Genomic DNA, 12,735 nt, shown 5'->3' with positions numbered 1-12,735 from the left:
TATAGAGAGAGAGATATTTTAATGGAAACACATTCAGGTTTGGTCAAATAAAAGAATCAATACAGCTGGTGTTACTGTTTCCTGCTCAATGTACATCCACAAGAGTGCTGCAGATCTTCCTTCATCCTCTGGTCCATTGCCATAGCAACCTGGCCTAGTTACACAATCCCCTCGGCTTACCTGTACGATGCCCAGCTCAGGCCCAATTAACCATTCACATATGATAAGGCATAATATTTCCTCAGGAGCTAAGCCATGTGCCTACAGCAGACCGAAAATGTCTCAATACTAAGATACTTTGTAGGAACGCAATGCTTGCACAGTTTTATCTGCAATAAAAAGTAAGCAAATTTATGCATATAAAACACAATGCTAATCATACAGAAATATAGCTGAAGTGTTGCTCTTAAGTTGAGTACATTTTGAGTGTCATATGTTTTTATGTAGCAGGTGAGTAAGAAGCAGAAGCTCCTGAGCTGAACTTAAAGGGGCTGTGCATGGTTTACATACAGTGTGTCCCTGTGGCTCATACAAACCGCACTTTACTAGTGAATATTTACTTCTACCTGTCTGCGTGTCTGTATCCTAGAATTTAAAGCTTCCAGTATAAAAACTCTGTCACATTATACTGAATGCTTGTATGTCGTAGTTTCATCATATAACATATTATAATAGAATAATGTATATATTCTTTGTAAAGAGTATAAAACAGAGCTGAGGATGGCGATAGAGAATAGGTAGCATTTATGACGTCAGGATTTGATTGACAGAGCAGCCTTGCGTCTCGTCTAAATGGAGTCAAAGTTGTGGTCGAAGGGCTCGACGACTTCGGGAGTCATGACTCTGCCCATGAAAAGAATGGAGCCTTAAAGAAAAAGACACGTAAAGGAAAGTTTCAGTTATGTGAACAGCAGAAACCTGGCGTACAGGCAGAATCATGCTCATTAAATTCATAGACTGTCTGGACTTAACATTTTTTGAACATAGTGCCTTGCAGCAGTATATTCATATTAATACTTTGGGATTTATTTTTTTACAGTAAACCAACACAAAAAAGTGCATAAATGTAAATTGGGAGAAAAATTATGATAGATGTGATTTATTTCTTTTAAACACTTCTTGAAGGTGAAAATAACAGAACTGTCGCATCCTTTTTCAGAAGTCAGATAGGATGGAAAGCTACTGAGAGCATCAACTTGGTGCAGATTATCTATTGGAGGTGTCCAAGTAGAGTCCTCGACAGCTGCCATTGTGCAACTTCTAGATACACGTCTTCTCCATCACACCTGAATCAGACGAAGTGTTTGTTAACAGGTCTCCGTTGAGATGAATGGATCCTGCTGAGGGGTCTCAGCTGTGTGACTTAGGTATTTTGGAGTTGAGATGTCTCTAAAAGTGGCTGGATGGACGCTCTCGAGGATTGGACTTGGGCAGCCCAAACCGACAGAGCTCATTTCTGACAGACTTTCCATTTATTTAGCTACATCAAATTCCTAGCAACATACCTGCTACAGAAAAGCAAGCCCACAGCATGATGCTGCCAGCATTATGTTTCACTGTGAGGACAGCGTGTTCAGTGTGATGTGCAGTTTTAGTTTTCTGACATCAATATCATTCTGCACGTAAGCTAAAAAGTTACATTTTGATCTCATCTGAACAGATTTTGTTCCACCTGTTTGTCCTAAAATCTTATGTTGACATTTTAGGACAAACGGGTGATGTTTGTTCACTTATAATTTTACATCTGAAGGCAGTTCGTTGCACTGGATTTTATTTATGAGTAAAGGGACCTGAGAAACAATCCAAACCCACACTTTTACTATTTTGAGCATCATGTAATATTTTCCTTCTACTTCACAGAAATGCACTGCATTGTGTTTTCTCAATACATACAAATCCAGTAAAAAAAACAACAACTAGAGTTTGTTGTTGTGACATGTCAAAAATATGGAAAAGTTCTACTCTTTTGGAATGTCCTCTGCACAAGGCTCCTGTTATACTGCACACTGATATACACATACACAAACGCGCACGCGCAGACACACCTGTTCTTCTGTTTCTGATGACAAAGAAGAATGGATGATCCGCCATGACCTGCTGATTCAGCACCAGAGTCCTGGTCAAGGCAATCATACCTGACAGAGAACAATGAGGGATCAGTTCAGTACCTTTTCTACTTATCCACAGTAATCAGTGTAGTTTAAATTAATTTCAGTGTATAGAAGTTATTCAGTGAAATGCCCCTGCAAAAAAAAAAAAAACAAACAAAAAAAAACTACCAGATCCAACAGCTCCTTCTGAACCTTCCTCCGTCACCTCCAGATAAGCCTTTTGCACTGCCTTTCCAATGTACAGGTCCTTACCATCTGCACAAGACACAGGCGTCACAACTGTCTTTTTAACATGCACATAGGAAGGCAATGAAGTTTTAATATAGACTATAAATTGCATGTTTAGCTCAAGTATAAACACACAATAGCCATGGGTGTTTATTAAACCAGCACTGACAAGCAGACAGATAGACTGCATCAAGGGGCACCTTGCTTAAGACATTAAATCCAGCCTAATTATTTCCACAGAGACTGTAAGTGAGTTAAGTGGCCTTCTTCTTATCTGCCTGACCTGTCCTCTGAGTACATGTGAAGCTGAATCTGTTTGAATAGGAACGTGCACAAGTTGCTATTCTGGCTAAAGACTAGACTTTACAATGTAATCCCCTTTGTTCCACATTATTGAATTTGGGTGATTTCAACAGCATAATTAATGTTATCAAAGCATACTAAATTAAAGGTTTTATTCCATCATTTCTTGTATATTGGGTTATATATGTTAACTTTTTGTGTCTTTCTGGTGCAGATGTAAAATATCTCCATATACATCCCATATTTCTTTGGCTGTGTGTATCTGAGCTGCTCTCTGAGGATCTATTTTTACTGCTTGATGTGACAGCTCTGAACTGCCCACTCACTGACAATTACTGTGGTTACCTTAAAAAAGATATAGAACATTACCTCTTGCTGCCAATATGTAGACTCCGCTCATTTACCAGCTTTTGTCACGCTGTTTGTATCCATGTGATTATTATGAAAATTCACCAGCCTTGTGTGTCATGCCTCACCTGACATGGCAGAGAGATCAGCGTCATTGGTGAAGATTTTGATAATTCCCAGGTCCTGCAGGGTGGTTCTCAGATCAATCTTCTGCTCCACCTTAAACCTGATAGAGGATGTCAGTTAGTCAACGTAAAAGAGAAACAAGATGAGAACTCATAGAAGGAAAACTGATGATAAAATAGCATTAAACTGCAGCAATATAAACACAATGTAGTTACAATGACTTTATTTAATAGACATATAAAAAACTGTAAAGTAGGAGAAGAACACAATGCTTTGAAAAAGTATTTGCCTTACAAATCCCTTCTGTTTTTGTTTTGTTGTTTCACCATTTTGTTTCAGATCCTCAAAGAAATATACAAATATAATCTCACTCTGAGAAAATATACCTACTGTCCTTGGTAATTCATAAATCCAGTTTTGTTAACCACCTTTTCAAAAGTGTATTTGTAAAACTAGTGGCAATCATTAGCAGTTCAAAGACAGGATTTGGGCAGAGAGAGACAGTTCAGTTCATGGGAACTGAATCGGATTCCGTAACATGGAGCATTAACAGTTCTTTTTGTTCTCTAATGTTCTCCAACAAACATCTAAGGCTGTCAAAGAATTACATAATTAAATGACTTTGACTAATATTTGTTGCAACAACTTTAAGAAAAAATGAAGACTGATTTTCTTTCCACATTATGCTAATCTGTCACATACATTTAATTGAGCTGAATAAAAAGGTTATAATTTGTGACTGTAATAAGAAAAAAAATTACCTACACAAGTGTATATAAACATTTGAAAGAGTTCAGTAAAATGTTTGTGTTGTGTCTTAATGGATAATTTGATAAAACTTATAAATTAAATGTTTTTCATGAATAAAATGGAAAAAAAAAACCCTAACCATATAATTAACATTGAACATTTCTTAAGTCGTATTACATACAGGTTAGCAGAAGGGCAGTAATGATTAACTTATGACAACTTATTTTAGTAAATTCTATCAAAACATCTTCACTTTTCATACCAATAAAAGTGTTCTATTTCCTATGAAAAAATTATATTAATTGATTTTATCTGCAGGAAAAAAGAATAAAGATCTGCTTTTATAGAAAACAGACTGACAGAGGAGGAAGTACCGTAGTTCATAAAACCTAGGCGTTACGCACAGGGTAGCCTTACTCCATAAATGCAGAGTTTATTAAACTAATGCATGAAGGGCAGAATCATAACTTTCTGTCTTGCCTTGATGTGCATGAATATGTTGTTTCTCACCTCGGCAGGTACACCTCCACCTTCTGTCGTTTAACATTGTTTGCCCATTCCTCCAGCAGTGGTGCTTTAATGATGGGCTCCAGGGAAGCCAGAGGAACTTCCTGCCGGGGCAGTATGATCATCATGGACATGTCTTCTCCCTCATAGGGCATCTCCAGGACTTGGTACACACCGCCAGCCTCCTGGGAGCCATCACTGAATTCACCTGATCAAAAAGAGACCAAAACAAGGCCACTGACGTGTCACGACACAAGTAAATGCCAAAGCGTTGCGCTTGGACTTTAGTTGTGGAGGAACATCCACAAATTGAATCATGACGCATATAGAATGACTGATATTTTGTAAAGTCATTTCTGAAGTGTTTTAATCAAAATCTAGTCACTTGAAAATAAATGACCGACACAAAATAATTTGAATAAATACATTTTAGAAAGCATGAAAAAGTTACAGATGCTTAGTACATTTCAGCAAAGAATACGGTAAATTGCAAGTAGAAGAAAAAAAGTTTCAGTAAAACTTGTACAGGTAACAGGGACACCTCTGGGTTAAGGTTAAAATGATTGTGAAGGACACAGGGTGGACTGCAGCTGGAGTAAAAACTTGAAAAGCCACCAGAACCTGATGAACCCAGGATACATGATACTACACGTTTTGGTGTGAATTGTGGAGTATTAACATTAGTACAATTAATTAACAATTAAAAAAAGGTTAGAATGTCAGTATTTAATCATTAAATATTTATTCGCAGCTCACCATCTTGATAATCATACAGTCTTGTTGCGAATTTTAAGGCCAATCAACCAATAGAGATTGCTGCCAAAGAAATTGCTTCTACGCAATACCCAGCTAGATCTGGTTTGTGGTGCCGCTGAGGTGGTTTCAAGAAACAGGAACCACACAGGTGATTAAGGAAGAACTGGTTACTAGCCACTATGATTGTTCTGCAAAATGAGATGGAAAAAATGTGGTCTTCTCCACAAGGACCTGTCCCTGTTTACAGCTCTCACACACACAGTTGACACATTCACACCCTCAGGACTCAGAGGAAAACACATTAGGGATCCCTCTTGCTCATGAGTGTGTATGCATGAATATGTATCTGCATGTGTGTGTGAACGCTCTGCCCACACATGCAGATGTCACCAAAATAACTCAAATGCACCAATTTTAGTTGCAGCTCAACAACATGATGCAACTGTTTTTAGCAGTATAGAAGGCTCTAAGGAGAGTAAAAGGCTGAGAGGAAATGCTGAAATATTTTATATTTTAGGAGAACAACTGTTACAAATGTGGGTAAATTCACTGAGCTGAAAAAATGCCTTTCACTCTGCTAACACTAAATATCAATATTTTAGGCCTTACATTAACATTTTAAATCACACACAGAAGTAAGTGCAGTAAAGTAAAATTTCCAAATAAAGACACACTGGTCCAGTTCAGCACACATGGGCATGCAGACTCCTGCCTACCGTAGTAAAAGTCTCCCTGTTGGTACATCATCAGGGTCTGGACCTCGGAGCCATCATCTCTACTAAAGGAAAAGGTTCTGGTGTTCTCTGGCCTGAACTGATTTTTCCAGGATCCTCGGAAATAGACGGCGTTCAACAGAGTGAGACGGGTGATGCTGCTGAAATCCTCGGCTGACACCAGTGAGCGAATCTTACCTGCATGGAATAAAATTTCGACTTAATTATGTTCTAAATCTGGATAATTTTCCTAAAGAAGGTCAATGCTCTACTGAAGCTATGAAGTCATGACAAAGAATTGTGAAGCATTAGTGCACCTAGGCTTTACACAGCTTGGTTTCTTCTAGTTAAAGTAAAAATTGTAAACATTTATTCGCAGCTCGCCATCTTGATAATCATACAGTCTTGCCTCACTTACTCTCTGTGTGATTCTCCACCCAGTTGTTGATTTGTTCGGCGACCACCAGAGATTCGCTGAAATCCACAGTTTTCACTTCGGCCTGAAAGTATTTCTTCATCAGGTGTAGAAAGTCTGGGTTAAAGCTGATACCTTCCTGCAGGAAGAGGCTGTTTGCAAACCGGATCACGTACTGGGCGTCATCATCGGAGAGCGCCTCTGTCAAGTTCTGGAGCAAGGAGAACTCCACACCTACATGGATAACACCAGACACACATTCATCCCGTCCCTGTGTGTGTGTATCCTGTACACGCATGTAGTACATGTTTACACACCTTTGCCATGTCAAAGTCATACGAGTTAAATTGAGGATCTTTTATTTTTCCCTTTTGAGTAATATTTTGAAATATTAGCCACATTTTTTCTTTATCTAGTACTCAAACATGAAATTTACAAATACTACCTAAAAAGTTAAGTTTTTCAGAGCACAAATCATTATTGTACTCAGGTAGTCTTTCTTGTTTTGTCATGCTGTTCCTATATCTGAAGCATCAGGTTTTGTTTGTGGAGTATTATGTGCTTTTGCTACATGAATTTTTCATCATACTTTGTCATTTGTATCAGACTAAAATAATGTTTACATTTACAGTGTACTGCTTTGCCACAATGTTCAAATCTTGCCGGCCATTCAAAATGACCACCTGATCATCTCAGTCTGAAAATTGAATGAACATGGCCACCAAGTGGTCAATTATTCAACAGGAAACAGGTCCATCTCCCCTGTCATGCTGAGGGGAGTGAACCTTCATCAGTGTGGAGAGAGCATCTGAACAAGAGATTAAAAACCACTAACACCAGTGGAGCAATATCATTTTGTAATCTGGCTTGGTAATCCAAAGCGTTCAATGGAAAGCTTGTTCAAGTTAGCAGACTGGCAACCTATAACTCGTCATGTGAAGTGGCTAAGAGCCTTTCAGCAGCAGGTAAGATATTTACCTGTTGTTTTTCAAAAGGACTCATCTGAAAAAAAAATCTAAACTATCCATTTTATATTTTTAAGGAATTTGAAATTGTGAATTTTAAAATAAAGTTTTAAATGTGTAGTAAATTGATTTTCTATACATTTCTACATGAAAAAAACAAAACAATTATCTTTCAGATTTTACAAATGAGTTATTTAATAAGTGGACAATTTGAATCTGCTGGTGCTGTAAACCACAGCACCTGATCTGACAACCATACAGGACAATGGTGCATTATTCTCTCAGCCTGTTGAGTGTGATGCTTGGGAAGTTCATCTCACCAGGCAGTAAGTGACTGAATCCCACAGCCTCTCGTATCTCCTCCAGTGAAGCCCCCCGGGCTCCCAGCTCCACCATACCCAGGGCAACAGACACACTCAGTGGAGAAAAAATGATGTTTTCCTGACCCCCTGCAGCCTGCAGCCGGTGGTACAGTCTGACCGAAAACTCCGATGTGGCGTCCTCTGGAACGTCCGCCGCCCAGCAACCGTAGCCCGGCAACAGGATGGAGAGCAGGAAGAGGAAGAGCGGAGTCGAAACCTCCACGTCTGACATCTCAGCGCAGACCACGGGAGAGCTGGTCCAAAGGAGGAACAAATGAAAGGAAAGCAAAATAAGATGAACAATTATATAAGGAAAAGCTGTGGAGCTGGATAGATAGATCAGTTACGGAAAAATAAGTGATATGGAGGGGGATGCGCGCCCAAAAAAATGTGACAGGAAGGCAAGCAGATGAACATGATGAGAGGAAATGATTTGTGGAGGGGACCGAGTGATGAGCAGAGGGAAGAGGATTATAGGGAAGATAAAGAGGTGTAGAGACAAGAGGTAAAAAAAGGAAACGTCCCAAACCTTCTGACAGAGAAAAAACACCAGGGATATGAAAAAACACAAAGAATATCAAGGTCAACAGCAAAACAAGAAATGCCTGCCAATTGTTCTGTCATTTTAAATCTTACAGGAATGAAAAAGCAAAGGAAGCAAACAACTTTTATATTTAAAAAAAGACTACTTCTTATAAAAACACCATTAAATTCCATTAAACTGAGTCAATGAACTAACGAACACTTTTAAAAAGAAAGGCATCCAGTTTGCAAATTGTCTTGGTGTGGTACTGGGAAATGAAGACACAAACAATTTGGTTGAAGACCACATTTTTTCACACAGATATAATCCCTCCATCTCTGTGAGGTATCATAAGACAAATACTTTATGTTGTACCCAACATTTTCTAGAGATTTTAAAAAGTAGATTTTAATCTGTCAGTAATAATTTTGACCTCGTTAAAAATCAAAATTTTCCATCTGTATCAACGATCTCTCCTGGTCGAGCTTGTACCAGTCGTGACTTGTAGTCGTAATGTAGCACAAAATCAAGATGGTCTCCAGGGCAGATGTTGGACACTGTTGCCTTTAAAGCAAGACATGCTGTCAGAACTACACTGCTAGTTTGTTGATGGCTAAGGGACGTAAACAGACTGATAAAGGAGGTGTATCCTAATATATGAGCATATGTGGATTAGAGAAAAATATACAAGATCAATCTTAAACACCAATTTTTTTGTCGTCAGCATTTTCTCAACTCACTCTCCCTGTCATCCTAGTTTTATCTGCCTACCCCAGCCTCTTGTCTCTCCACTTTTCTACCTTCTTTGACTCTTTACCTCCCTACACTGAAGCGATTACAGATAGACACTGTACTATTTTTCTAGTACTGTTGTTGCCAAGCAACATTGTGTTTTTCTGGCCAAATGGAGAAACAGAGAGTTGGGGGTATAAAGCCGAAACGTGCAAGAAGTTGTTGAATTTAGACAGTGATAAAGAGGTAACAGACTGTTTTGTTGTCGTTTTTTCTGCTGCGCCGCTGGCATCAGAGATGCAATTAGCGGTCCCAAGAATGGCTGGAATCTGCAGGCTAATGCTATGTGTGTGAGATGGCAGGTGACAGTGCTGCCAACAACAGAAACAATGGATATCGGCCAGAAGAATGGGCGCCCCATCCCGCTGTGTCCTGTTCTTTCCTCTGAGCCAATCCATCTGACAGTAAAGCAGGATCCAGTTCTAACATAGTTCTGTCCTTCTGGCGAGAAAAACCTTGAAATTCATTAACAAGCACTGTAGGATTAACTAAAGCCTGATATGGATTAATCTTCCTCGTAGACTTTCCCAAAAACCCATCGGGTTTCATGCCACGGTTCAGGCTGATTATTATTTCGACTCCAGCACTGCTTGCAGTCATACTAGTGTTAATTCTCGGGAGAGAGCACCTTATCTGTGGCCACCAGTAGTTTGAAACAACAGCTACATTTTTTTAGCTGGGATAGTTTCAGTAAAGACAAGTGTTGACTGTGAATGGTTAAAGAGAGAAACAAAGTCTTCTCATGGAATTTGTTGCTGCATATGAACAGAGAAGTCAAAAGCGTGACAATCCATTTTGCATTTCACAGTCTGCTGCCGTATAACCCTCTTCCACCCTTTTCAGTGAACATATGTATATGAAATTGTCAGTACTCTACTTGAATGGCCTAAAGGATCACAGCAAACTGGTTTTTATGAGGAGAAGTCCAGCTGGATTTACATTTGCTGGAATCAGCCAAAGCATGATTCTCCTTTACAAAATGAAATAGACAAGTTGCCATCTCAACATAACCAGATTGAGGAGTTTTGGGCAAGGTGCGTATTATCAAAAGATTTAAAAAACATGATTTCTTTTATCATCATTATTATAAGTCCAAATCACCATGAGATTGACTTCTCTTGAACAAAAGAACATTTTCGAACATCAAAACGGGAGTTAAAAATTAATTTAAGCCTGCAGAAAATTTAAGAGGGCTCCGGAAAAGGTGAAAAGATCTCACAATCTGACAGATTTAGACAAAAAATGAAGGATTCTGAGAAGACTGAATAGTAAAATTAAATGTTGTTTCAATAAAGTCATAGCTTAATAGTTTTGTGTGCACCATATTAATGCAGATTAATGTTTATATCTCCCCCTGTAATAGTTGGGTCAACTGTAGTACAAATGTCCAATTAAGCATTTAAGAGCAATCTTTAAATGATTTCATGGCCTAATTTATTTGCATGACAAAAACCTTATGCAGCTGCCACCGTCACACACTCCAGCTCTTATTTATACAGGAAACCATTCTCACCTAATCCTGTTCATCCCATGTTGCCCAGAAAAACGAAGAGGGAAAGAGCAGCTGGCACACATGTAAATGCAGGTAATGTTTCTGACCTTCTGAGTTGTGGGAGCTGAACTTTTTAAAGACTGGCACTCCTATTTTTCTGTAAGAAAAGTCTGAGCAACAAAGCTCAGGCAGGGAGAGCAGTCACCATGTGTGGCGGTGTGAAAGCATGAGAGGATAACAGCACCACGGCTGGCTGGCTTTTACTTGAAATGGTGACACCGTTTCGACCTTTGGAGTTGTGGCGCTCCATCTGTCAGCTGGTCCCACGCTTTGCCAGCCTGATCATTGATGAGCCTGAGCACAGCTTTAGTTTTGGTCTACTCAGGTGGTTTTCCCACAATACCTTAAAAGGGAAGCACTAACGACCAGCCATAAATGCTCCCCTGCGACTAAAAGGACAGAATACGTCAGGAGATCTCCCGTGGTTTGAGTTACAGGAGTTTAATCCTGACAAGTTAATTCCATGCAATTAAACTCTCTGGCCTTTAAAAGCTGCCTTTAATCTCTCTGCGTAATCCTAATTCTCAGACAGAATAGTTCGCTGGTTGACATTTTTGCAATCAAAACATGACGTGTTCAAGTACGTAATCCTTACTGCCATTTAAACTTGACACCTTTCGACAGCATGCCTGGAAGACCAGGGGAATTTACTAAACATCCTCGCTTCGCGATTCAGATCCACAAGCACACAGAGGCACACGCACGCCACCTCAGGTGCTTACGCAGAATTTCAAATCAAGATTACCAAGGCAACTGCAAGTGATGGGCATTTTTCATTTCGCCAAGCTGATGGGGAGACATTTTTCTTTCACCCTTTGAATATATCTCACTCCTTCAAGGTAGGTAGATAAACCCCTTTCTCTTTTCATACTCCACTAAGCAATTTCTGCCACCAATAACATCTCTCTTTGAAAGATCTCTGCACATCAGTTCCAGTCACTTAATGTCCCCCCTCTGTAATACACACACACAAGATTAACAGTCAGGACTGCACTGCAGTTTCAGGGGAAAAAAAAAAAAAGACAAACCTGAATGTGGCTTCTCCTTTCATCTCTCTGAAAATGAGTAGATGCAGCAGACTATTTTTTTTTCTTATTTATGAGGTTTAACGCTTTCAAAGTGCTGAGGCCTAGACAAATTCTGTGAAAATGCTAACATTCTTTTTCATCAAGACCCATTCCTCTGGGAATAAGCTGTAGAGAGTGATGTCCATGATTATGTCTGGCACAGAAAAACCTTGAATTCCCGCAGTGTGTCTGTAGAAAATGGCAGGGTAATCTTGGCATGACTTCACTTTGAATATGTATAACTTATGAAGGGCTTCGCAGAACGGAGATAATGGATGCTGATTATCATTCATGAGTTTTCCTTAGAGGTGCCACTGGGGCAGCTTTCCATTTTAACTTGAACCGAGGCAAATGCAGGAAGACACATGCATGCGCACAGTGAAAGTGATTAAACTTACATTAAACCGACATCATTAATGTGAAATCACTCCTGCAGTGAAACTCTCTGATTTCAGCTCTTTCTGCAGTGAAAATGTATTAAAAACTCTCTCAACTCGTTGCAACTGGGAAAGTTGACGTACAATTTATGTTTTGAAATGAAGCTTCAACACCATTCTAATTTCTCACAGTATTTCTTCGATCTTTAGTCAAATAAAAGTTATTATTTCATAAAATTGTATAAGTTCATTGTAGAGCAGAAGCTGAACCATCCTACTGAGCAGCTTTGCTGACATGAAACCCAAACAGATTAAAACTTTTAACTACTTTGCTGTCAGTAGGAGACAAAGTAGGACACTCCAGTGGTGGATGAAGACCCCAATAAGGAGGATCCAATCCATCAAACTGTCTTTTCATATGACAGCATAACTCATTTTATGGAAGAAATTGAATTTTTACCTTTCAAGTTCAGTAGTCAACACTTTTATTCGACTTTTATTTTGACTGTGGGCTAGAAATGAAGAGAAGACGGTAAATATTATGAGATGCTCTCTGTACTGTGAGCTAGTACAGAGAGCATCTCTGTACTAGCTCACTAGTTGTTGACCTTGTTTCAGCTGAAACAAGGTCAACAACAGGAACGCTAAGAAATGTCTGAAACAAACTATAGTCAGAAAGTTGTTTTCTTGGTGATCGGACTCCACTTGACTGAAGAAGCTTGGCAAAAGTCTTCCATAAGCCCGTTCTGCTCATGGAAATAATAACATTTAGATTAAAATAGCCTCCTAATTGTTTAGTTAATGGTGAATCTAAATAAATGCAAATTTATTGACTGATAT

The 12,735-nt window shown here is 39.1% G+C and overlaps 1 protein-coding gene across 1 annotated transcript in view; it reads right to left on the bottom strand.

Moving 5' to 3' along the window:
• serpini1 (serpin peptidase inhibitor, clade I (neuroserpin), member 1) overlaps nucleotides 1-12,735 on the bottom strand; it is an 18,208-nt gene continuing 5,473 nt past the window's right edge. The window contains exons 2-9 of the mRNA XM_055027712.1: nucleotides 7,543-7,838; nucleotides 6,261-6,491; nucleotides 5,846-6,040; nucleotides 4,377-4,581; nucleotides 3,119-3,216; nucleotides 2,280-2,366; nucleotides 2,046-2,135; nucleotides 1-865 (exon numbers count right to left, since the gene is read on the bottom strand). Coding sequence (XP_054883687.1) covers nucleotides 789-865; nucleotides 2,046-2,135; nucleotides 2,280-2,366; nucleotides 3,119-3,216; nucleotides 4,377-4,581; nucleotides 5,846-6,040; nucleotides 6,261-6,491; nucleotides 7,543-7,816 — 1,257 coding nt within the window. The 5' untranslated portion in view covers nucleotides 7,817-7,838 and the 3' untranslated portion in view covers nucleotides 1-788. The remainder of the gene's footprint in view (nucleotides 866-2,045; nucleotides 2,136-2,279; nucleotides 2,367-3,118; nucleotides 3,217-4,376; nucleotides 4,582-5,845; nucleotides 6,041-6,260; nucleotides 6,492-7,542; nucleotides 7,839-12,735) is intronic.

The sequence above is a fragment of the Poeciliopsis prolifica genome, unplaced genomic scaffold (assembly GCF_027474105.1).
Source record: "Poeciliopsis prolifica strain line A6 unplaced genomic scaffold, Auburn_PproV2 SCAFFOLD004, whole genome shotgun sequence".
NCBI lineage: Eukaryota > Metazoa > Chordata > Actinopteri > Cyprinodontiformes > Poeciliidae > Poeciliopsis > Poeciliopsis prolifica.
The sequence above is the reverse complement of the archived record's forward strand: the minus strand, read 5'-3'. Positions and strand labels throughout refer to the sequence as shown.